This window comes from Halictus rubicundus, chromosome 1 (assembly GCF_050948215.1).
Source record: "Halictus rubicundus isolate RS-2024b chromosome 1, iyHalRubi1_principal, whole genome shotgun sequence".
NCBI classification, from domain to species: Eukaryota; Metazoa; Arthropoda; class Insecta; order Hymenoptera; family Halictidae; genus Halictus; species Halictus rubicundus.
In genome coordinates, this window is record NC_135149.1 from 29317239 (window position 1) to 29344272 (window position 27034).

Genomic DNA, 27034 nt, shown 5'->3' on the forward strand with positions numbered 1-27034 from the left:
GACGCACCAGTTCACTCGAGTTCGCGTATTCCGTCGACAGTGATGAATGACTCGATGAAACGACAATGCTCTATCTATGTACAGTGTTATATACATCATCATCATCGTCACCATCACCGGGGTCGCGGTTGTACGCCTGGTTCACTCACACCGTATTGCACTCATTGTCAGCACCCGTTCGCCCATTTTCTCTCGCTCACACTCGCTCTCGCTTAATTACAAATTTCAGCCCGGCCTAGAAGATTCGTTGAGACACAACCAGTGGAAAAAGGGATAAAAGGATCGTCGTCGACACCGGCCTTTTTTTTTTTTAATTTTCGTATTTTGCTTTCGAACGCTCACCAGACTCTCTCTCTCTCTCTCTTCTTGTCCCGTAAATGTTTCAGCGTGCTTGTTTAGTCGTATGCGTGTATGTCTGTCGGTCTATCGTTTCGTAATGCCCACTAATAGCTAGTTTTGCGCCCGGTGGTTCGAGCCAACGCGTCCCACTAAATCACAGTGTTGCCGATCGACGATAAGAACGTCAATTCGGACCTACGGATACCCTACAGATGGGGCTCGTTCGACGAAATCCCGGACTCTTGGTATCAGTAGGGCCTCCAGACGTTGTTGTCCGGCCTGACCTCCTCCTGTCTCACGCTGCAACTGTCCGCCACCGCTCTCTGCTCCGGGCTCTCCGAGTTCTGGAACTGGTTGCCGTACAGCTGCGAATAGAGGATGCTGGGAAGGACGCCCGGCGTCGGGAAATAGTTGCCGTAGTTCTGCCCGAAACCCTGCTCCTCGTGCACAGGACTCTCCGTGGTGCTCGAGTCCGTCGACAACGAGCGCGGGGACACGTAGTCCTGGTACCTCTGGGTCGACGTGCCGGACATCAGGCTGCTCAGCGGGTCCAGCGGGTCCGACTGACCCGTCGTCGTCGAGTCCGGCACCACTGCGCCCCCATAAAAAAGAATACCTTCTGTTTCTCAGGCATTTACCACTCGGCAAACGATAATCAAAAATCAAAAAATCGACCTCTCGTCCGAATCGTTAAATTATTTTCATGGGGCCTGTCAGCCAGAGTTGGACGTTCATTATTAGACCACGGCTTAATACATTATTGTGATAGTATTATATTCTCAATGCAACAAGTCTACTTTGAGTATTGATGATTTTAATAAAAGTATGAGCCACCAGAAACTTATTAGCAAATCATATACTACGAAGATATTGTGGTTTCAGACGGATGTTACGGTTGTCTTAATACATTATTATTATAATAGTATTATATTAGACTACGGATTTTAGGCATTTATGGCGGAAATGACTGGGTGTAACACGTTGAACGCCATATGTGGGTGACGGAATTATCTGTGCAGGTTTTAAAATGAATTTTTACGTTGATATATTGATTGTACTAAACTTGATTGGGATCTGTAACGTGCTAGAAAGTTGGAGGATTACTTAGTATCGTTCAATTTTTTGCAATTTTTACTTCATTAACGCTAGGTTTACGGAACACTAAAAATGACTATTCTACATTTCCTTATAAAAATAACATGAATATATGTATCAAAATCTGTAGCCATTTTTCTAATAATATATACCCAGAGAAATCAATTTGTTAAACAATTCCTCATGGATCCATGTTTGCAATCTCAATATTCATGAATTGAAAATATTAGAATCCGTCATTTTGACCGGTCCCGTAAATCTAGTGTTAAATAACTTACTTTGATTTTATGGAATTTTTGGGGTTTCTAGTTGGGGGTTCAAAGTGTTAAAGCACGGATCGAAAGAAGACGATAGAAAGAACGAAGAGCACCGATGCATCAGCTTATCAACACTATAACTACCGAGCAATGAATGCGACTGACGTATATCGCTTTGTAACATTGACAAGACTGTGCCCATTCAGACTTCATGCAACTTTTATTGCAATATGTGCTTCAATGAAGAGGTTCGTTAAAAAATTTCCGATGAAAACATTTCTACAATTTCAGTAATTGTAAGAGAAAAAATTTGGAAGCAGTCATTTTGACTGGTCCGGTAGTTAGCTAGTGTTGAAATTATTAAACAGTTAACTGCGGAGTTCAACGCATTCGCGACCGGCAGATTTTTTCCGTTTCCAATACTTGAGCGAAAATAATGAAATTCTGAAGCTGGTTGACGCAAACTTGTGTCGCTGAAGCAAGGATTAATTAATTTATTAGATTAATTAATAATTGAAATTTAAATCCGATCCTATTAATGCGCCTAACGTTGCCGCATTCAGGAAAAAATTGGAGGATCTGAATTCACGTCAGCGGAAATCAGGAATAGAATTTAAAATGACGTGAATTCACGTCAGCGGTCGCGAATGTGTTAATTTAAAAAATTCCTCACGGGATTAAAATCAAGCATGACGAGTATACACGTCGACCGCAGGCCGCATGCCGCTGTTATAAATTTTACGAGAGAAGTAAAGCAAAATGAGGAAGAATTATATTTTTATTCGATAAGAAATTAACAATTCGTTAACGTCAACCGCAATAGAGTTTGGAATTGACGTGTATACAGGTCAATTAAAGATACCATGAATTTTCTATATGGTTCCTGGTCATTGCGATCCGTGCAAACAATTTTAATTTTGCCTAAAAATCCGCAGACTGTTATAAGTGGAGACAATTAGGGGCGGAACATGAAATTACTGTTAAATTGATCGCCAAATATGTGAAAGAGCTTGTATGATGAAAATGTGTGAGTGTCTACCTGGATGAGTATACTTGATATTACATATTAAAAGTTAAATGTGTGAGACAATTTTATACGATTTTCTGATTGCAAAATGATTGTTGCTCATAAAATCAGAAACAGAACAGCGTAAACATAATAAAATATTGTTGGGGCCCATCTAAAACTGCTGTGCCCAAAACAGTGTCACTTTGCAAAATATACATTATGTAGTTTAAACTTCACAGAATCATACACTATATTTTATTTTACTGTATCCCGTCCTCACACTTATTTATCGTTAATAACTTCCAGGCCAAACACCATGAAAAATTTCTAGGCCACTTAAAAACCCGCTATCTCTCTATTGAAACGAAAAACTTTACCCGCTTTTATAAACAATATCAATACAGACCACCAATAACATAATTACATAACATGATTGATAAAGACCGATTGCAGAACATTGCAACAGATATCGGCCACTTAAAATAATAATCAATGGAAAACCGCGCTCACTCGTATTAAAATTAACCAAAGTTTAAACAATTATTGCTGCGAAACCAGTCGTTTGTTTTTTATTTTTGAGGCGTTGTTGGAAACGGAGAAGCCTCCTCTAGCAAATAACGTTTGTTGCATGTCGCTGCCATATATGGTTCCCGAGATATCGTCGTGCGAAGGACACCATAATTTTTCATATTTCTTCTCTCTCTGTCCTTGTCGCACACACTCGGACCTCTCTCTCGCACTCGGCGGCACTGACCTGCCTCAATCTCTCGGCACGTGCGCCGGTCAGTGACAGACGCTACGTCATCAGTTTTTACTATTACCGTCTAGCGTACGCATTTCCAAGAATTCCAGCCCATTCATCCCCGCCCCCTGTGTATTTCAAATGCAATCTTTCGACACTTATATCTCGGGAACGGGTTGCGATAGCGACGTGAAACAAAAACCACTGTCAAGAGCATGCTCGCCTCTTCCTCTACGGGCACGTTACACTAACACCAAACCTACCGAGCCTTCACAGTAACTGATACACGTTGCCATATAAAAATTACGAGATTGAATTAATTTGGAGTTTTCGCGGTTCGTATTGTAATACATGCTCCACTAAATATATTTATACAATCATTACCCTCGCGAAAACATCTTTATAATTTCAGTAATTGTGAAACAAAAAATCTGGAACCGGCCATTTTAACCGGCGTTGGTAGGTTTAGTGTTGAAAATTTCGCATACGTCTCCCCGCTATTTTGAGATAAATATTCGACTGACTATAACACGCTACGAACATAGTTTATCAGTTTTGTTCAGTATTAGGGTGGCTATATGTCCAATATAGAATTTCTAATTGTCAACGATTTCTGTGGCGCAATTTTTGGTTTTTTTCGTTATTAATTGTTCAGGGTATATGAGTAGGTGTGATGCATGTAAATGTGTTTCGTAGGTGTAATAGTTACTTATGTCATACAAATCATCTGGATATGAAATGAAAATTGTTTAAAATAAAAATGAAGCTGTTCCATTCATATTTTCGTATTCCGTGCTATTAAGTGACTGTAACTTTTTAATCAGGTACTGCGACAGTACTACTGTCCGAGAGCTACCCTACATTGAGCAACAATAATTTACATACTCGTTCCCGTACTCTCCAAATAAAAAACTAAATATTCGCGAACCTAAATTCTCCAGGAGGACTTTCAATATTGATCGCTAATATTTGACGCCACAATTTCAACACAAAATTCAAAATTCTGTCAGTTGAAGAAATTAGTAGCTTTTTCAAGTAAGGTAACCCCGTCATCTTGCACAAAAATTAGGCAAAAAGCTACCGGAAAAGGCTCTGCACCAAAATCTGGATTTCGAGACCCGGGGGATGAGATCGACCGGGGCGAGATAAAGTTGAAACGGATATCCTGAGGCCCGCGGGCGGCGAGTCGCGGGCATATAACGAACCAATTACAGGGCGGAACGAGGAAAGTGATGAGACTTACGGGAAGACACCGCTGAGAACGCTTCCTGCTGCGCCGTGGATCCCGCACCGGTGCCGGAAGTGACGGTGGAGCCCGCTGTCGAATCGGGCGCCGTCGGCGTGTTCATGGATGCGGTGCCCGCGAAAGACGCCAACGAGGACGTCGGCGGCGGCGGCGGTGGTGGTGGCGGCGGCGGGGGTGGGAACGACGCCTGTGCCGCGCACGACGACAAAGGCCCGGGAAGATAACCAGCGTAACCAGCCGTGCTTCCGTATCCCCATGAATTGCTCGCAGTCAGACCGAACTGGGACATGTCTGAAGAAATTCGGCTGGTTCGTGTATCAGAGTATCGGCTGCCTTAGTCATTTATTCATCGTCATCTGGCGGCATGCTCTTCCACTCACGAATTAATCGAAAACAATCGTTTGGAGTTTCAGGTGAAAATAATTGGGCGGGGACTGTGCACGACAAAACAGGGTGCGTATTACGTTGCGGATTTTATGCACTTAAGGGAAAAATGGGTGGGTGTAAATTCACACGAGAAAAATGTCACGAGTGTTTAATAGCATCAATAAGTTTTTTACAATTTAAACCTTTGCACTCGGCGCTGTTTTCAATCTAAAACTAAATTTTCCTTCCGTCTTATAATATTTTCATTTTATTCATACGAAATTGATTCGATTTCTATATATAATATTGGAATGTTTAGTAATCCGTTAAATACAAATTTTGTAATGTAACAAATATTTTGTAATATTTTTTGTTATATTCCTTTGAAATAATGCCACAACAATTTCCATGTGGTGCTTCAGAGCCACCACTCGAGTGCAAAGGGTTAACTCTTCAGTTGCAATATTAATTTTATGAATGCTGTCTGCGTACTGTTCTCGACTAATTTTTTTACTGCTCTAGGTTTCCAGAAATTCTGAAAAATTCTGGAATACGTATTGAGGTCCCCAGGTTTTATAAAATCGTGGGAACGTGAAATATTTAAAGCGTTCATGGGACAAAATATTCAACCCTTTGCACTTGGAGCAATTTCAATTCCCAAATTATTATTTAAAGAACGCAGTCGCCACATAAAAATTGTGCGGTAAGGCTCGTGTTCTAAATCTGATATTCTGCATTATACAGGGTGTTAATTTGAAAACTTATCTCTAAAACTTAATATCCCGAAAAGTTTGGAAGACATGAAAAAACTTTATAATTACAAAGAAATTACAAACTTTCTCGCAGTATAAGTACGACTCGCTCTATTTCTCTTTAAATATCTCCGAAACTGGATAAAAAAAAGTATCCTACGAAAATAGCTGGTCTTTTTACGTACAATAAGATCCCACAATAAAAAATATAGGTTTCCATTCGAAAAAACAAAGTTGACCTTCGAATGACCTTGAAAACGCCACCCAAATAAAAAACTGATACTGCCCTCCTCTTTCCCCTCGAAATCCTTGGACACGTGTTTCACACTATTTTAATATCTCTCATACTTTTCGCGACATTCGGCTGGGGAAAATGTTCAAATGAACACTCTGTAAAAACGAATGTTGATTTACGGTTCTTATTGTTGTCGAGTGAAGGACGGCGACTAAATATAAGCGGAAAAGGTAGTCGGTCCGCGTTATTCGTCGATCTGAATCACTTTGCGAGTATGTACATCGACGAGCCGGTTCTTTTGCGTCCCCTCCCCTGCCCGAACCCCTTCCCCACGGGGGTTGGATTTATTTTTGCGGCGTACAGGCAGCATCCCCGATAGATTTTCCAATGAGTTACGGGGCTGAGGGCAGAAAGGTCGGACACGGTTTGCGAGGAGGGGTGCAGCCGGACAGAAAACGGAGGGAGGCTGCGTCGAGATCAAAGGGTTGGTCATCCCCGCGTGGCTCTGGCCAACTCAAATAACCGAGCTAGCCTCGACCAGCGCCACCGGGTTTCCCCGTGACGATAGAGCCTAACCCTAAATACTGCAACCTAGCATGCATTCGGGTCGTTCGTTCAATTTTCGACGGGATGCCCAGGCCCGGGATCGTCGCGCAAGGAACGCCGGGCTAATTCCACTTTTAAGATTAATTCCCCGCCGCGCCGCGTCGCGTCGTTTCGACCATCAATTCGGCCGAGCCAATCAATCAAATTGCCGAGATTAAAATATCACAGTCGAGAGCTACACACTTTCTTGTTTCTTTTTCCCTCCCCACCCTCCCCCCCCTATTTCTCTCTGAAATGATTCGCGATAATGGGAAGTTCTCCGGCTTCGTTGAAAGAAGATTTTTAATTAGACCTCGGAATTCGGTCGCTGGGCTCCGTGCGCAGATTTTTAGAGTGTAGCTTTTAATTGCTTGGTCCGATCAGTGGATTAAAATCGTTTCGAATACAAAAGATAGATGAAGATTAATTATCAAGGGAATTTCGTTTTCCATCGGAGGAAAATTTTATCCGTTGCCAGACTCTGGAATCCCGTCGCTACACTGTGTATAGGTTTTCCGGGATGGAGGTGGGCAATTAACACTAGGTTTACGGAGCATTAAAAGTGAGTATTTTACATTATAAAAATAAGAGGAATGTGTCTATCCAAGTTTTCAGCCATTGTTTAAATAATATATACCTAAGGAAATAGGTTTGTTGAATAATTCCACGTAGATGGATCTTCACAATCTCAACAATCGTAAATTAAAAATATTAGAACCCGACATTTTGAAGGGTTCCGTAAGCCTAGCGTTAATGACGCGGTTAATAATATTTTAAAGCGGTCGGTGTGCTCGGGGTTCCCGCGTCTGGCAGTAAGAATCAGAATCGAATCGGATGGCGAATCGAAGTGAATCGGGCCGGCTGATATCAGGGAATCCATCAGAAAGATGTCCGGTGGATTCACAGTCGCGTGTATCGGGGAGCCGCGGACGCGAATTATCGATGTCCGATGTGGCGAAAAAAGTTAATAAAGGAAATACCCGGCGTGCTTGATACTTTATCGGGGAATTTAGCGACTCATTAAATCGGCTTGCCGGCCGGAATATTTCCCAGCGAGACTTCTTCTCCCCGCGAGAAAATGATAATCCTTCGCGCGAAAATTTCGTCCTTTGGCCACCGCTGGTAATTCACATTTCCAAGAAAAAAAAGACAGCTATCTCGCGAAGAGAATCCTTCCGGTCCTTCGAGGGGAGGGAGAAAACAAAGAAAATGAGGAACGTTAACGCGACGTTCCGCGTACAAATTCGCGGATCCGGTTGCAAACGTACAGCGAGAGAGCCCGAGAGTTACGCCGAAACGACGAGCCGCCGCTCCCCTGGCAACCCTCCCACCCCCCCCCACCCCCCGAAACCCCACCCCTTTAATATAATATTTAATCTAGCTTTGAACAGGCTTGCGGTTTCCGCCTCTGGAGTCGAGAAGCTAGCTCGCAAGCCTACACCGAGAGAGCTTTGCCTGTATCCAACGGAGGCCAGCGGTGTCTGCGCTTGGAAATATTCCCAGCTTCCGGGGAAGCTCTTCTTACGATATCAGGAACGAATTTAATTTTGGAAACGGATAGGGCCGCCGGCCGACCTCTTTCCCAAAAATAAATTGCAATTAAGCGAGTTCTTTTCGCGAACAGTGGACCCTGCGAAATTAATCTTCCGGCATTCTATTTAATACACCTCTCTTTCGAGACTCACTTTTTTCACGAATTTATGCATGTTTGTTGCAAGCTTTCTGACTTGTACGTTGGTCTGAGAAAATTTGAGTTTGCAGGGTTGATCCCTGAAATTGAACTGTTCTGCTCATGATTCATTTCTCGACGAATATCAGGAATATTTTTTTGAGACCTGAGGGTTATATATTGATACAAGAAAATTGGAGACAGTGGAATATTTATTTACTAGTGGTAGAACTTGCAAGACTGTGCGATGAAATCCACTTCTCTCTTTAACACTAAACCTACCACGGTCAAGATAACCGATTTTATATTTTATAATTGTTAAAAGTATAAAAATTCATTTAGGGAAAATACGAGAATAAATTTCCTGGTCCAAGAAGCGTTTATTATATTGAAAATTACGGACAATCTCTATAAATTTAGGGTTCCCATTTTTATAAGGCAATATTTACTGATAATGCTTGGTAGGTTTAGTGTTAAATCGCTTTCTTAAACCTTCACCTAAACTCTTATGCTTGTAAGTTGGTCCAAGAAGTCTCTGATCAATTAAAAATTGATTTCTTTTAATATCTGAATGAGGAGATGATTTTTGTTACAGGATTTCTAAGGGGTGAATCTTTGTAATTCAGATTAATCTTTGATGTAACGTGGAGGAGAAAGGAAGTTCACCTAATCTCTTACGCTTGTGAATTAGTCCAAGAAGTCTCTGATCAATTGAAAATTAATTTCTTTTGATATCTGAATGAGGAGATAATTTTAATTTTTATTTTTAAGGGACGAATCTTTGTAATTCAGATTAATGTTTGATGTAACGTGGTTGAGAAAGGAAGTTCACCTAATCTCTTACGCTTATAAATTGGTCCAAGAAGTCTATGATCAATTAAAAATTAATTTCTTTTAATATCAGAATGAGGAGATAATTTTAATTTTAATTTTTAAGGGGTGAATATTTGGAATTCAGTTTAATCTTTGATGTAATGAGGAGAAAGGAAGTTCACCTAATCTCTTACGCTTGTGAATTAGTCCAAAAAGTCTCTGATCAATTCAAAATTGATTTCTTATAATATCTGAATGGGGAGATAATTTTAATTTTAATTTTTAAGGGGTGAATATTTGGAATGCAGTTTAATTTTAGATGTAATGAGGAGGAGAAAGGAAGTTCACCTAATCTCTTACGCTTGTGAATTAGTCCAAGAAGTCTATGATCAATTAAAAATTAATTTCTTTTAATATCGGAATGAGGAGATAATTTTAATTTTAATTTTAAAGTGGTGAATATTTGGAATTCAGTTTAATCTGTGATGTAATGAGGAGGAGAAAGGAAGATGTTAGGGGTGTAATTTCGTAAATCGAGTATCAACATTCATCATGCGGATAAGGCGATCGTATACTTACTCTGACAGTTGCCGGGCATCGCGTGCCTGAAGGATGACAACGGGTCCCGTGGTTGCAACGGGCTCGGCAGCGGCTGTAGGGGATTCGGCAAGGGTTGCAAAGGGTCCACCAAAGGCGACGCGAAAAACGGACCACCCCTCTGCGAGGCAAACGCGAACGCATGGAACTGCTGTTGCTGCCCTAAAAGAGACAACACTGCGATCAACCGTGCGCCTGTCCACTGGACTTACGGTGCTTGCAACAATCGCCTATCACTCCTGCTCCAAAATGGCAAATGTTACTGCACATGTCACATACATTTTCCTACAGAAGAAATTAGAGATGAAAGAGAAATTATTTTTAATTTGAGAAATTAGAGATGAATAAATATAATTTTTCTATGATTATTTTCTTCCTTGAAGAATGAAGGTGTCTCGATCCATTGTCATACAAAATTACCTTGTTACATTTGCATGACTCCTTCCTGCGATGGTTTCGAATTTCATTGCAATGTGAAGTAGCAAATGTTACATACATTTTCTTACAGAAGAAACTAGAGATGATATTTAGATTTTTAAAAATAGAAATATAATAATGAAAATAGAAATAACTCTACTGCAAATGTTAATACATTTTCTTACAGAAGAAACCAGAGATGAAATCTAGATTTTTAATTTGAAAAATTGGAGATGAATAAATATAATTTGTCTACGATTATTCTTTCCCTTGAACAATGAAGGTGTCTCGATCCATTGTAATACAAAATTAGCTTGTTACATTTGCAGCAATCGCCTATGACTCCCCTCTGAGAAGGTTTTAAAAAATTGCAATGCGAAATAACTCTACTGCAAATGTTACATACATTTTCTTACAGAAGAAAGTGGAGATGAAATCTAGATTTTTAATTTGAGAAACTAGAGATGAATAAATATAATTTGTCTACGATTATTCTTTCCCTTGAAGAATGAAGGTGTCTCGATCCATTGTAATACAAAATTAACTTGTCACATTTGCATGACTCCTTCCTGCGATGGTATCGAACCATTGCAATGCGAAATAGCAAATGTTACTGCAAATGCTAGGTACACTTTCTTGCAGAAGCAAAACTAGAGATGAAATTTAGAATTTCAATTCGAGAAATCAGTGATGAATAATTATAATTCGTCCACGATTATTCTTTTCCATAGCACGTTAAGTGCCAAATATCAACCGCAGAAATTCTCACAAAATCCTAAATCTTAATTTAACACTAGAACTACCAAGCAGTACATGCAACTGGCATACATTGCCTTATAACAACAACAAAATTGCAGTTGTTTAGATTTCGTACCAGTTTTGTTCAAATATCTACTTCGATAGAGAAGTTTATTAAAAATTGTTCTCATGAAAACATGTTCACAAAGTTGTTATTTCTAAACAAAAAAATTAGGAGCAAGTCGTTTTGACTCATCTGGTATTTCTAGTGTTAATTAATGAAACCACAACTAGAAATTTAAAATGTATTACAGGCGATTCTGTCTTAACCCTTTTGAATTCGAAATACCACTAAAATTCTCTGCAGTGTTTATCTGGATATCTCATAATAACAATGAATTTCTAAACCCAGTCAAAAAGCACTGTCAGTCATACAGTCAGTCCCATAAGTATTCGTGCGCTCTTAAAAATCACATAACTTTGTCAACATTGGACTATACTACTCGAATTTTTTTGAGAAGTTAGAACAATTGGATCGCTACATAAAGTGAACAAAATTTTTTTCAAAAATTGCAATTCGTCGAAAGTGCAGCGAAAATACTAAAAGTTGTGTTTTGCAACTTTTTTATGTGGACTTAGATTGAAAATTTGGAAAGTACGATTTGTAGATCTGTGTGAATTATACATGTTCCAAAATTCTGCGACTTTCGCCCTTAAGTTTTCATCGTTAAATGTTTGTTGCTCAGTGCAATGTTGAATATGTATAATTGATACAGATGTACAAAACGTACTTTTTAAATTTTCAACCCTTAGCACTCGAGTGGCGACTGCAAGGCGCCACTAAAAATTTCTGTATCATTATTTAAAATATTTTTTACATTATTATAGTTATTTGCATTTAATAAATTACTAAACACTTCAGTATTGTACGACTAAATTTCACCATTTTCGTACGTATAACATGAAAAAAAAGAATATATAGAAGGGAAATATTCTAGGCCGGTAAAAATGTTTCGTTTTGGAGTTATAATAGCTTCGAGCGCAAAGGGTTAATATAAGCCCGCATAAGAAAGTTGCAAAACCCAACTTTTAGTACTTCCCCTATAATTTCGACCAATTTCAATTTTAATCAAACATTTTCCTCGCGTTATGTAGTGATCCAATTCTTCTAACTTCTCAAAAAAATTCAAGTAGCATAGTCCAATACTGACAAAGTTATCCTATTTTTAAGAGCGTACGAATACTTATAGGATTGACAGTATGTGATTCACGTGGCAGTCAACGCGTTAAACAATATTCTACTACAAAATTAGCTCTCAACATTCCCAGCTGATTCCCAGTACCTCCTCCAGCCTCCAAAGTATCCAAAGACTAATAACAACTTCTAGACCACCAAACAACACAATTCAAATAAACCCGAAATCAATGACCGACCCCAAAGCCGAATACTACATGCCAATTTCTGGTAGAACAAGCGACCCCCCAAAACAAAATGGATGGTATCAAGATCAGAATTCCCGTAGCAGCAGAAGGATCCCCGCAGTGACCGTCGATCGGCGAGTAGCCTGGATCTCCGAAAAATTTCACCGTAAATTCGTCGTGATCGGGGTCCGAGGGTGTCAGTATCGGTGGTCTGTGTCGGTATCGAGTACTTTCATTTCCCGGGGCAGCGTCGGGGGCCGTCGGAGCCAGCGTCGGACAAGGTAGCAGAGGCTCGAACGGGTGAAACTAAACGTCGGACACGGGGGACAACGGGGCCGTCGAAGAGACACGTAGAGGCGCACCGATTCATTTTATTTCCCGGGCTACGGTGTCGCCAACCCAATTAAAGACGTCCCAACAGGCGACCGTCCTATCTGACGAGGCTGCCTCTGACCGGCCACCCCAGCGCGGCCGAGTTAGGTTAGGCTAGGCCAGAGAGAGAGAGAGAGAGAGAGAGAGAGAGAGAGAGAGAGAGAGAGAGCGTGTCCCCATACGTAGGTGGCGGACAGAAGCATCCCTCCAACCCTCTTCCTGAACCGTCGAAATCTACGAACCAACACTGCCACGGAAGGCACTGGAGACCAAAGCCAGGAGGGACCGGAGACAGAGAGACGACACGAGATAGACAGTGTGTATGTGTGTGTGTGTGTGGGGGGGTGAGAGAGAGAGGGAGAAATCGAGGGAGACAGCCAGGAGTCCTGGCAGACCCCCGCCGTTCCTGATAATCCAATCGAAGCCCTAATTCTAACTCGGCAACCCGAAATTCCCGCCGGTTTGCTGAATAGGGTACGCTGCCTCGATCCTGGGGACACAATGGGGCCGCGACGATGGAATACAGACCCGACTGTACCCGGGGCTAACGAGATCCCGTTAAACGACCGCCGATTCGTTCGTTCCGCGCGGACCAGACCCAGAAGAAATTCGCGACCGGCTTCCTTACGTCAAAGGTCGACCGATGGTTACCATCGATCGACGCCGATCGAGAACGATCCACTGCGAACCCTACAGGATTTTCGTCCTGCTAACCCAGCGTCGGGAACCCGTCTTCGAATCGCTGCGATGACAATGCTGCTTGATGTGTTTTGTCTTGAAGAGATCATAATTGGAGGTCTATTATCCCTTTGCACTGTTTTAACGAAACATTTCTTCCGAGCTAGAATAGTTCACTTATATGTAGTTTTTGTTATGTTACAATATTGTGGGGCAACACTGAAATTTTTAGTAATTTATTCAATGCAAACGGATTTAAGAATGTAAGGAATATTTTGGATAAGGGTATAGCAAGTTTTAGTGACGCCTTATTGTCGCCATTCGAGGGCTAACGGTTGAAGAAGAATGGTTTCTGATTGTCTAGGAAGCACTGGACCGTACGAGGATTTTTATTGATGAAGAAGTTAGTAATGCGATAATTTGTGATCAGACGATTTACATGCGCTGTTAGAATCACTGAAATTGTAATAATTTTTCGAAGAAGTAAGAACGAATGTTTTGGAGAACGGTGTACCTGTGTAGAGAATTCTGTAACAATTTGTGATCTAAATATGTAGGATATTCAAGTCCACTTATGCTTGGACCATAGATGAACGTTTATTGAAGAAATAATTATTCGAACAAGTAAACCTATCTTTTGGAGAACGATGTATCTTTGTAGATAATTCTATAACAATTTGTGACCTAAATATGTAGAATATTCAAGTACATTTTTGCTTGGACCTTACATGAACATTTATTAAGGAAGGGATTTTTCGAAGAAGTAAACGCATTTATTGGAGAACGATGTATCTATACCGATAATTCTATAACAATTTGTGACCTAACTATGTAGAATATTCAAGTCTACTTATGCTTGGACCATAGATGAACGTTTATTGTAGAAGGAATTGTTAGGAATTGTAGAAGTAAACGCATTTATTGGAGAACAATGTATCTACACCGATAATTCTATAACAATTTGTGACCTAAATATGTAGAATATTCAAGTCCACTTATGCTTGGACCATAGATGAACATTTATTGAAGAATTAAGCGCCTTACAATATTTTTAGAACTAACCAACGCGGAGGAGTTATATAATTATTTATCATTTGCTGATCTACAGTGTCCACAGTCCAGCAGAAAAATGTCTGCAGAACCGAAGGAATACCAAAAACCAAAAAGGCAGAACCAAAATGAATAAAACCGTATCGAACTATTCGCAACATGAAGGACAATTAGAATCGAGAGAACAAAGGACTTTGTTTCATCTGGCAGGCGATAAATCAGACCCAGGAGTTCCGGGCGAAGTGGGCCTAGAAAACTGGCAGGGCGCCGCTCGAGGGTCGTAATTAATTAAACAAGCAATTCATTACGGATTCTACCCTCGTAGCCAAAGGTGGCCGCCGCAGAGAGGACGCGGGCCTAAGGAAATTGATCGGGAGAGGTTCCGGGAGAGGCCGACCTCTCCGGATAAGTCCGCCTTTCCGCCGGAAGTTCCGAGAGAGCGAGAGAGAGAGAGAGAGAGAGTGAGAGAGCCTCGAGATATCGGTGTTGCTCAGCGTTCGGCCATCGGCGAGATCCTCTTTGTCGGAAAAGCTTCGAGAGCGGACTGAAGTCTAGGCCTCGGCGAAGGGTCGATTTCGAGGGCGACGCGACGGAACGAAATGAGGAGCTGTCGCCGGCAGCTGCTAACTCTCGAGAAATTCCCTGGCAGTCGCCCTGCCCGCGTAAAGGGGTTGTCCAATGAAATCGATAAGGGAGTAACGACTCAGAAGGTCCGAGCCACTTACCACGTTGGCGCCTAAAAATTTGGCGGTCGTTAGGCGCGCCTCGAGAGAATAGATTAACCCTGGGAACCATGCTCCCTCTCTTTCTCTCTCTCTCTCTCTCTCTCTCTGAACCATTGAGATGACCAGTTCCAACTGGTCCGCAAGAATATTTTTTTTAATCTAGTTCAATTAAGGGCCAAGGGTTGGTCACGTGGCTTTTGCAGAGTCAGCAAACCGGAAACTGCTGTATAATTCACAGCCTTCAGCCACTGACTTAAGATCCGTCTTGGTCTCGATCCGACGGGTCCTAAGTCTGTGACTAAACTTGTCACATTGTTCGCTCTGTATTATCGATATCATGAATTCCGACGCCAGAAACGTGCCTCAAGTTTTCGGCTTTATTTTAAATATAGCTCAATTTGTAGCCGGAGATATTTTCTAGCGCGCGCTGCTCTCGATTTCATCCAGAAAACTCATCCAACGGCATAAAGAAGCTAGGATAGACTAGAAATGCTAAGATGCATTTCTAGGATCCCAAATTTCTGAGCTCCCGAATTTCTAGAACTTCAAATATCCAGGGCCCCAAATTTCTAAGCTCCCGAATTTTTAAGCTTCCAAATTTCTAAGCTCCCCAATTTCTAGGACCCCAAATTTCTGTGCTCGCCAATTTCTAGGACCCCAAATTTCTAAGCTCTCCAATTTCTAGGACCTCAAACTTCTAAGCTCCCAAATTTCTAGAACTTCAAATATCCAGGGCCCCAAATTTCTAAGCTCCCGAATTTCTAAGCTTCCAAATTTCTAAGCTCCCCAATTTCTGGGACCCCAAATTTCTGACCTCGCTAATTTCTAGGACCCCAAATTTCTAAACTTTCCAATTTCTAGGTCCCCAAACTTCTAAGCTCCCAAATTTCTAGAACTTCAAATATCCAGGGCCCCAAACTTCTAAGCTCCCAAATTTCTAGAACTTCAAATATCCAGGGCCCCAAATTTCTAAGCTCCCCAATTTCTAAGCTTCCAAATTTCTAAGCTCCCCAATTTCTAGGACCCCAAACTTCTGAGCTCGCCAATTTCTAGGACCCCAAATTTCTAACCTCTCCAATTTCTAGGACCCCAAACTTCTAAGCTCCCAAATTTCTAGAACTTCAAATATTTAGGGCCCCAAATTACTGGGCTCGCCAATTTCTAGGACCCCAAATTTCTAACCTCTCCAATTTCTAGGACCCCAAACTTCTAAGCTCCCAAATTTCTAGTTCAAATATTTAGGGCCCCAAATTTCTGAGCTCCCCAAGTCCTAAGCTCCCCAACTTCTATAGTTCAATTTGCAGCCGAACATATTTTCTAGCGCGCGCTGCTCTCGATTTCATCCAGAAAACTCATCCAACGGCATAAAAATCCTGGGATTCCACGGCACGGGCATCGTCAATTTTTGGCCTACTTCTAACGCTTATATTACCAAATATCCGCATAATCTCGTCAGCTCGTGACCAGCGCTCGCTAGATTGAACCTTCCTCTTTCGAACGAGCCCTTTCCCAGCGAAAAATATTCTCATACAAGGACGAAAAGTTGGGGCGCGTGAAACCATTTTTCGCCTATTTTTGTCGGTAACGTGGTCACTCTACCTTACCGCGAATCTACGGAATCTTGGCTCTGGAGTACCATCTTCAGTTAGGTACCTTTAGCATCAAGGTTTGCATTTCCTAGGTCTTGCTAAGGCTATGACGAAGAGTTAGTCTCTATGAGTAAGTGTTACTTGGATGGAGGTCTATTGTTATTATTATATTATTTGGATGAGAAGGCTTGGGGGTTCATTTTGACCCAGTATTTCAAGGACATCATCTAGCTACTCAGTTCCTGCTGATTAATCATTGGACTGCGGATTTTGTGCATTTATTGCAAAAATGGGTGGGTATCGTGTCAAACAATAAAAACATTACAAGAACTTAAGAGTGCCAAAATATATTTTTTACATGTTAATAAAACTATTTAAAAGAGGAATAGATTCCTACTTGACTCCTATGTCTCGCAATTAAAGCAAACGATTTTTATTTTGCCCAAAGATCCGCAGTCTATTGATTATAAAAACATCAATGAGTCCTGAAAACATCAATGAATCTCTGGATAAAGTACCACTGAAAATACTTTGAGAAAAATTCATGGCTAACAACAGATATTGTAATATATTATGAATTAGGTTCACCTAATTTTCCGAGCATTCTAAACGCGACAACGAGTCCGAGCGATAGAGAGGATCCCCGAATAGCGTGAAATAAATAGTTAATTGCGTGCGAGGATAGCGTTCCCAGAGGATGCGAGCGTAATAAAATTAGGGAACGTGTCAAAGAGGAGGAAGCGGTCGGTTTAAAGAAACGCCGATCGACCACCCACGACTCCCAGCCCTTTCATCTGTCGCCGCTTCCCTTCAGGCTTACTGTGGATACCCTTTTCTTCCGGGGAAATTGTTTGTTTTCATAGGAGATGTAACGCGCCGCCTAGTTTTTGACGACGGTGACCTTAGACCTGGCTGGATTAAGATCCACATCATCATAAAAAGCGTACAACCAGGCACCTAATATTAGGACCCTTTCCCTTGCCCTAGCGACACGCTGCGCAATCTTTAACCACAGCATCTTTTAAAACTTTCAATCCTACGAACTTTTAGTCTCGTAGAAATCGAACGTTTAGAAATTAAGCCCTTGCAGTCATTTTTTTCTTGGCACAACACGTTTTTTTGCTTAGAAAATTTCCATTTTGACCTACTTCCTTTTTTACATACGGCGTTTATTACTCGTACTTACAGCACAGAAATTTTTTGGCATTTGAAAATTGTTTTTAACACCAAACCTACCACGGTGAAATGACCGGTTTTATATTTTGGAATTATTGAAATTGTAAGAATTCATTTATAGAAATTAATGGAGTAATTATTTATGTCCAAGCATCTGCTTATATCGTAAACTACGGACATTCACAATAAATTTAGTGTTGCCATTTTCACAAGGTGACGCTAATCAAATACTTTTAATGCCTGGTGGGTTTAGTGTTAAACATTATAGCAATTTTTAGCGACGCCTCGGAGTAGCCATCCGAGTGTTAAGGGTTAAAATGAATTGCGTTCTTTTTACGTTTTCACGATTTTAAATTCCACGTATAAATTCTCTGTGAGGGGAGCACAAAAACCGCCATAATCTCCTGTAAATGAAAGAACAAGGTCCTGCAGCCCCCTTGCTCCAAGAATAGAACCGGATTATGCAGCAAACCCTAACTTCTCGACTATATCAATTCTCGCGCATTCAGTGTATCGATGCACAGGGGCAAAACGGTCCCGAGCCTCCAATATCTGCCGCATCAGGCAAGTTTCGATCGCTCAATCCCTCCGCCACGTCCGGAACAAGATTTACAAACAGGGGGGTTGAAAGGGGTGTATGGGGGAGGGTGTGAGGGGGTTGGGAAATTTCGCTTGCCGCGAGCACAATGCCTCCTGGCTTACGTAACCGGGAGACGTTTTCGGGGACACCACCTCCGCAAGCCAACCACCCTCTCTCTCTCTCTCTCTCTCTCTCTCTCTGCATGGTGGTTCGCGGGGAACCTGCAGCCGCGTCGACAACGTCGACTGCGACCCACCAAATAACCAGAGTCTCGGTAATTGTATGTCTCGGCAATGGCGTAGCCGAGGAGAAACCTGTGCCGGAGACGCAAAACTCCCGGGGAAACTTGGGTGTAGGCGTCGCCGGGACGGCCGAACAATATCTCCGCGGCTAAACGCCGCAGCTCTTTATCAATGTTATGGCGGCCGGCCGCGGTTATAAATAATGGCAATTGCGCGAAACTTAGCCGGCTAGGTAACGGCCGAGCGGCGGGAACCGCACGGCCCCCGCCGGGCCATTCCGAAACTTGCGGCTTTCGATGCTTCCTGCTGCTACGTCGTTACAACGATCGGGGCCACTCTGCGATCCTCCGGTGACCGGGGGACACGATGCAGAGACACATTTTTGAGGATCATGATCCTTCACGTGGGAGAAATATTTTTTGACAGATCTCGTTGCGGAGTCGCTGGAGTTTTTTGAGATGTTTTGGAAGACACAGAGATTATTTTCAGAAGGCTGGAGCAGTTTCTAAATATTATTTTCTAGTTCTGTTTTGAGGCAAAGACAGGATATTTGAAAGATCAGTCTTTCGAGTGGAAATGTTGGAGTCAGTTGGGAGAAGTCTGGGAGATTAGGATTGTTTTTTGAGATGATCTGATGTTTTGGAAGACACAGAGATTATTTTCAGAAGGCTGGAGCAGTTTCTAAACATTATTTTCTAGGTCTGTTTTGAGGCAAAGACAGGATATTGTGTTTTATATAGAACCATTTTCTTTTGATGAATCTATTTTTTTTGAGAGGCTAGAATCATTTTATTGAGATGATCAGATGTTCTGGCAGACACAGAGATTATTTTCACGAGGCTAGAGTATTTTTTAAACAATATTTTCTAGTTCAGTTTTAAGACAAAGACAGGATATTGTCTTTCATATAGAATCATTTTCTTTTGACGATGAATCTTTCTTTTTGGAGAGACTAGAATCATTTTATTGAGATGATCAGGTGTTTCACAACATTCTAAGATTATTTTTAGAAGGCTAAAATAGTTTTGAAAGTCCAGAATATTTTTTAAATATTTTGTTTCTGTTCTATATTAAAATAGAGAGAAGATGTTGGTTTTTATAGACACCAATTTTCATTAGAAGACGAAGACATTCTTTTGAAAAATAAATATTTTATTGGAGATGCTAGAATCATTTTCTTGAGGTGATCAGCTGTTTCACAATATGCGGAAATTATTTTCAAAGGGCTAAAATAGTCTTGAAAGTCCAGAATATTTTTAATTATTCTGTTTCCGTTCAATATTAAAGTAGAGAGAAGATTTTGACTTTTATAGAGAATAATTTTCATTAGAAGTTCAAGACATTCTGTTGGAAAATGAATATGTTATTGGTCAGGCTAGAATCATTTTCTTGAGATGATCAAGTGTTTAAAATATTCATGAAAGTCCAGAGTATTTTTATAAATATTTTCCTTGGTGCAACTTACAAGCACAGACAGGATATTGTCGTTTGTAGGAAATAATTTTTATTAGAAATTGGAAACACTCTTTTGGAAGATGAAAGTATTATTTGGGGAGGCTAGAATCATTTTCGTGAGATGATCAGGTGTCCCACAAAATTCAGAGATTATTTTCAGAGGGCTAAAATAGTCTTGAAAGTCCAGAATATTTTTATAAATATTTTCCTTGGTGCAACTTACAAGCACAGACAGGATATTGTCGTTTGTAGGAAATAATTTTCATTAGAAATTGAAAACACTCTTCTGGAAGATGAATGTGTTATTGGGAAGGCTAGAATCATTTTCTTGAGATGATCAGGTGTCCCAGAGAATTCAGAAATTATTTTCAGAGGGTAAAAATATTCTTGAAAGTCCAGAGTATGTTTGAAATATTTTCCTCGGTGAAATTTGCAAGCACAAACAGGATATTGTCATTTGTAGGAAATAATTTTCATTAGAAATTGGAGACATTCTTCTGGAAGATAAATATTTTATTGAGGAGGTTAGAATCATTTTCTCGAGATGATCAGCTGTTTCACAAAATTCAGAGCTTATTTTCTAAGGGCTGGAGTATTAGCAAAGGGAGAGAATAATAAAAAAAAAATTTTTTTCTGTGCCCAATTTAGGGTCAGAAATAAGCCTTTCCTAAGGAACATAGTTTCCCCAAGACTTCAAGCCCACGAAACGTCACAAACCTTCTGTAAAAATTCTTTTCCCTAACACTTGCACAAAACGGTCCCCGTTGCCTCACAGTGGAATTTTGTATAGTAGCCTCAATACGCGAGGTGCCACGGCGCTTACATTCTAATCGACGTACAGTATAAATGATAAATAAGAACAGTAATGCTTACAGTGATACTCACTGGTCTTGGATCGCGGTTCCCGCGGCCCGTCGACGGTCACTTTGATGGCCTTGGTGTAGGTAGCGACCTGCGGCGGCGTGGTGGACACGGTGATCGTCAGCGTGAAGCTCTTCCCTGAAACAGAAATTCGCAACGTGTTCGTTACAACAAATCTCTCCTCTCTCTCTCTCTCCCCATCTCTCTCTGACCCTCCCTCTCTTTCGGAGCGAGCGAGCGTGCGCGAAAAAGTTTTTCTGCGCGGATCATCGTCGATTCGCGGGCGGGACGATTGAAACGGCGCCGGAAGTTCGCAAACGTGGTTAGCCGGCTGAAACTCGGCGGTAACCGAATTAACCGTCGGTAATGTATCGAGGGCGTCGTCGATGGTGACGGCGGGCAGCCGACGCGACCGAGCCGAGTGGGCCGGCGCGCGTGTTCAGTTATGTTAAAAAGCCTATTAAACGCGCGTCACCCCGAAAAACAACCCTTCCGTAATTATACTCGAAACTGGAGGGTTTGCCCGGGATTTTATGCGGCGCGCTGTGATTATGGATTGCCGGGAAACTTTGCGGCGAATCAATTTAATGGAATCTTCCCCCGACCCACTCGATATTTCGAACACTTTTCGACTGCCATCATTCTCCACCGGGACGCGTTTCCCGTCGGGTTTTGTCAATGGCTGACAAATCTGATCAATCCAGATCATTTTCGATCATTTTCTGATCACTTCCGCGCATTTTCTGACAACGCTAAACCCGCCGCGCTCGAATCACCGGTTCCATATTTTCCAATTATTGAAATTATAAAAATTCATTTCGGGAAAATAATTGAAAATTTTCTTGTGCATTATATTATATCAATCTCGATAATCTCGATAAGTTTTGTGCTGCCATTTTTATAAGGCAACGTTTGCCAGGTATTTTGCTAAACCCGCCGCGCTCGAATCACCGGTTCCATATTTTCCAATTATTGAAATTATAAAAATTCATTTCGGGAAAATAATTGAAAATTTTCTTGTGCATTATATTATATCAATCTCGATAATCTCGATAAGTTTTGTGCTGCCATTTTTATAAGGCAACGTTTGGCAGGTATTTTGCTAAACCCGCCGCGCTCGAATCATCGGTTCCATATTTTCCAATTATTGAAATTATAAAAATTCATTTCAGGAAAATAATTGAAAATTTTCTTGTGCATTATATTATATCAATCTCGACAATCTCGATAAGTTTTGTGCTGCCATTTTTATAAGGCAACGTTTGCCAGGTATTTTGCTAAACCCGCCGCGCTCGAATCACCGGTTCCATATTTTCCAATTATTGAAATTATAAAAATTCATTTGGAGAAAATAATTGAAAATTTTCTTGTGCATTATATTATATCAATCTCGACAATCTCGATAAGTTTTGTGCTGCCATTTTTATAAGGCAATGTTTACTTTCAATGCTTGGTATGTTTAATGTTAAATGACTGATAGTATTGTTTGAAACGGGGGAAGGAAATTTTTTTGTAAATATATGTGGAGGGTGGTTTCGTAAAGTGTTTCGATTTGTACAATTGGAGGCTCTTTGACTTGTCGATTAACGCGCATGATACGCACAGTTTGAAGAGGGATGTCCCGCAGTGGAAGAAGGGTTTCAATGGAAGCCCCCGTTCAATTGAGGACAATGTTGCGTAAAAAATACAACGTCACGTAGAACACAGTGGCTGCACACGCAGAGGTTCACCGCAACTCCACGTGCACCCTATTTCACTCTTTTTCTCACCCCGATCGTTTCCCACCCCCTGATCGGCGATCGCGTGGCTACCACTTTCTCGCCCCCACCGATTGGACGAAGGATTCTAAAAATGGATTTGTTGCGTGGCGTTCGCATGATTTCTACCATAGAATCGGTTGTCTGACGAATCGCTTGTCCCGAAGGTTTATGGGCCATGGAACGACGACGAGGGACACTGTATCTATTTAGAAAAGATGACAACTTTACATAAAAAATTATAATTCCATATTGATCTGTCACATTTAAAATTCATATTCTCGAAGCATCAGAATTAAAGATATAACCTGTATAATTCAGGGTCCAAGTTTTAAATTTCAGAATTCAACCCTCAGAATGTAGGACCCAAGTTCCAGAATTAAGGGTTCCAGTAATGAAGTGAATTTGAAGTGCAAAATTCAGGATCAGGACATTCCAAGTTTTAAGACTTAGAATTCAACCCTCAGAATTTAGGATCCAAGTTGCAGAATTAAGAGTTCAAATGTTGAACTGAATTTGAGGAGCAAAATTCAGAATCAGGAGATTCCAAGTTTTAAAATTCAAAGTTCAACCCTCAGAATGTAGGATCCAAGTTTCAGAATTAAGAGTTCCAATGTTGAACTGAATTTGAAGTGCTAAATTCTGGATCAGGAGATTCCAAGTTTTAAAATTCAGAATTCAACCCTCAGAATATAGGATCCAAGTTTCAGAATTAAGAGTTCCAATAATGAAGTGAATCTTAAGTGCAAAATTCAGGATCAGAAGATTCCAAGTTTAAAAATTCAGAATTTAACCCTCAGAATGTAGGATCCAAGTTTCAGATTTAAGAGTTCCAATAATGAAGTGAATTTGAAGTTCTAAATTCTGGATCAGGAGATTCCAAGTTTTAAAACTCAGAATTCAACCCTCAGAATTTAGGATCCAAGTTTCAGAATTAAGAGTTCCAATAATGAAGTGAATCTTTAGTGCAAAATTCAGGATCAGAAGATTCCAAGTTTAAAAATTCAGAATTTAACCCTCAGAATGTAAGATCCAAGTTTCAGATTTAAGAGTTCCAATAATGAAGTGAATTTGAAGTGCTAAATTCTGGATCAGGAGATTCCAAGTTTTAAAACTCAGAATTCAACCCTCAGAATGTAGGATCCAAGTTTCAGAATTAAGAGTTCCAATAATGAAGTGAATCTTTAGTGCAAAATTCAGGATCAGAAGATTCCAAGTTTAAAAATTCAGAATTCAACCCCCAAAATGTAGGATCCAAGTTTCAGAATTAAAAGTTCAAATAGTGAAGTGAATCTTAAGTGCAAAATTCAGGATCAGAAGATTCCAAGTTAAAAAATTCAGAATTCAACCCCCAAAATGTAGGATCCAAGTTTCAGAATTAAAAGTTCAAATAATGAAGTGAATTGTAAGTGCAAAATTCAGGATCAGAAGATTCCAAGTTTAAAAATTCAGAATTCAACCCCCAAAATGTAGGATCCAAGTTTCAGAATTAAAAGTTCAAATAATGAAGTGAATTTTTAGTGCAAAATTCAGGATCAGAAGATTCCAAGTTAAAAAATTCAGAATTCAACCCCCAAAATGTAGGATCCAAGTTTCAGAATTAAAAGTTCAAATAATGAAGTGAATTGTAAGTGCAAAATTCAGGATCAGAAGATTCCAAGTTTAAAAATTCAGAATTCAACCCCCAAAATGTAGGATCCAAGTTTCAGAATTAAAAGTTCAAATAATGAAGTGAATCTTAAGTGCAAAATTCAGGATCAGAAGATTCCAAGTTAAAAAATTCAGAATTCAACCCCCAAAATGTAGGATCCAAGTTTCAGAATTAAAAGTTCAAATAATGAAGTGAATTTTAAGTGCAAAATTCAGGATCAGGAGGTTCCCAAATTTCCGAGGCCACTATCAGAATTCCAGGATTCCAGTTTCAGGGTGGAATCTATTCTGAATATCGAAATGAAAAAGGACAAGGCTGATTCAGGAACCTGTCAGAGGCGAAGTTCCCGGGGCCCTTCGACGTCGAGATTGACGGGGCCGACGGGAAGAAATAAAGAAAGAATGAAAAGGAGAAAGCACCGGGGGAATAATGGCGAGTGTCGAGCGTGGCCACACGGTGGTTCACCACGCGAGCTTCTCGTTTTCCAGCAGGGGATCCCGTCAGTTTGCTGCAAGTCACGGCATCCTCCTGGTCTGGCAAACCTTTTCACCTATTGCGGGAGTTCGTGGTTGCACAGTTAGGTGGGTACACGTAAGTATCACCCTCGGTGCCAGTCGCCGTGGAACCATTAAAAGTCCGACTATTTCATCCCCTATCTCTTCCTTACACCCCCATCCCCCTGTTCACTATCTTCGATTTTCTGAAGGACGGCTTTTCTATTTCTTCAAATCGATGGGGACCGTCAAACCTCGACCCTTCGTGCCTTTGAGAATGAATTAGGATGAATGTAGAATGGTATGTTCTTCGCGATTAGGTAGATTAAATGGGCTGTGGAAGGGAATTTAACTTTGCAGATGCCAAGTTATTTTCTTAGTTCAAAGTTTGTTTATCAACCCCCAAAATAGGGAGAACAGAAAGTCAATTAATTCCTGGCTGCAAATGACAATTCTTGCAAATTGTATGTGCAATATTAACGAATTAGAAGCATTAGACATTAGGACACTAGGAAAAATTTAGAAAATTGTTCAGAAAGTCGATTAATTCCTGGCTACAAATGACAATTCTTGCAAATTGTATGTTCAATATTAACGAATTAGAAGCATTCGACATTAGGACAAAAATTTAGAAAATTGTTCTCTGATTCTCATGAAGCTGACAGAAAGATGAAATGATCAGTATTCAGATGTTCTAGGGTAAGGCAGCAATTACTCTGCCTATATTAATTACACTTATTTTTTAAAGCGTAATGAATATTAAAAAAGAGATATTAAATGTTTTCATTGAAATCAGTTAATATAGGTATGTTATATATCTCTTTTTTAATGTTCGTTATGCTTTAAAAGTATGCATATTAAATAATAATTAATATAGGGACAGTAATTGGTACCCCCACAGTAACTGGGTAAGCTTCTGATTCGATTTGGAGTATTTCCCAGCAGGGAAATCTCGCGAGAATGTTAGCGTGACAGTTAAATGGTGAAACGTAAAACTGTGAACACTTATGCGAACCCGCTAAGCGCAGGAATGAGGATTGTTTCAGCACGTTGAGCGATCCTATAGCCAGAGAGATGAGATAGGTTTATTCGCGAGAGCAAAGTTGAAGGATACCCGTCTGCTCTCGGCTGAAACTATAAGCGCTCAAATGATCTATCTCGTTATAGGGCTTAGGGTTGAAGGGGTGGAAACGATACGGTACCTTCGGGGGTAGACTTCCCAGTGATGGAGCTGGCATTACAGCCGAACGTGCAGGAACCGGGCCATAGCTTATCATCGATATTACAAAGCTCTCGACTAACGTCCTCGGTTTTCCCCGAACCGTGAACACTTTTAAGTGGTCACCGTCGAAAGTCGCGGTTTTCGCGCGACACCGGTCGTACATGCACCTGTAGCAGCCATCTCGAAATTTTGTCACGTATATATTTGTCCAAAAACAATTTATACTTGTCCTGTGACAGATTAAAAATGTTCTGAAATTTAACTCTCCCAAGAATGAACTCCAGATTAAAATGGGAAACGTGGTTTCGTTGATCTAAATTTGTAAAACGATGTGTAAAATCGAAAAGATCAATTTATACTTGTCCTATGAATGATTAAAAATGTTCTGAAATTTAATTCTCCCAAGAATGACCTCCAGTTTAAAATGAGAAACGTGGTTTCATGAATAGAGAATTTGTAAGGCGATGTGTAAAATCGAAAAGAACAATTTATACTTGTCCTATGAATGATTAAAAATGTTCTGAAATTTAATTCTCCCAAGTATGACCTCCAGTGTAAAATGAGAACCGTGGTTTCATTAATAGAGAATTTGTAAAACGATGTGTAAAATCGAAAAGAACAATTTATACTTGTCCTATGAATGATTAAAAATGTTCTGAAATTTAACTCTCCCAAGTATGACCTCCAGTGTAAAATGAGAAACGTGGTTTCATTAATAGAGAATTTGTAAGACGATGTGTAAAATCGAAAAGAACAATTTATACTTGTCCTATGAATGATTAAAAATGTTCTGAAATTTAACTCTCCCAAGAATGAACTCCAAATTAAAATGGGAAACGTGGTTTCATTGATCTAAATTTGTAAAACGATGTGTAAAATCGAGAAGAACAATTTATACTT

The 27034-nt window shown here is 40.4% G+C and overlaps 1 protein-coding gene across 2 annotated transcripts in view; it reads right to left on the reverse strand.

The window, feature by feature from the left end:
• Window positions 1-540: 540 nt before the first annotated feature.
• LOC143361503 (uncharacterized) overlaps window positions 541-27034 on the reverse strand; it is a 53424-nt gene continuing 26930 nt past the window's right edge. The window contains exons 4-7 of one of the 2 annotated variants that reach the window (XM_076801083.1): window positions 21035-21148; window positions 9688-9867; window positions 4686-4979; window positions 541-931 (exon numbers count right to left, since the gene is read on the reverse strand). In XM_076801083.1, coding sequence (XP_076657198.1) covers window positions 588-931; window positions 4686-4979; window positions 9688-9867; window positions 21035-21148 — 932 coding nt within the window. In that variant the 3' untranslated portion in view covers window positions 541-587. Of the gene's footprint in view, window positions 932-4685; window positions 4980-9687; window positions 9868-21022; window positions 21149-27034 lie in introns of both variants that reach the window. The other variant, XM_076800999.1, reaches the window with a different exon arrangement.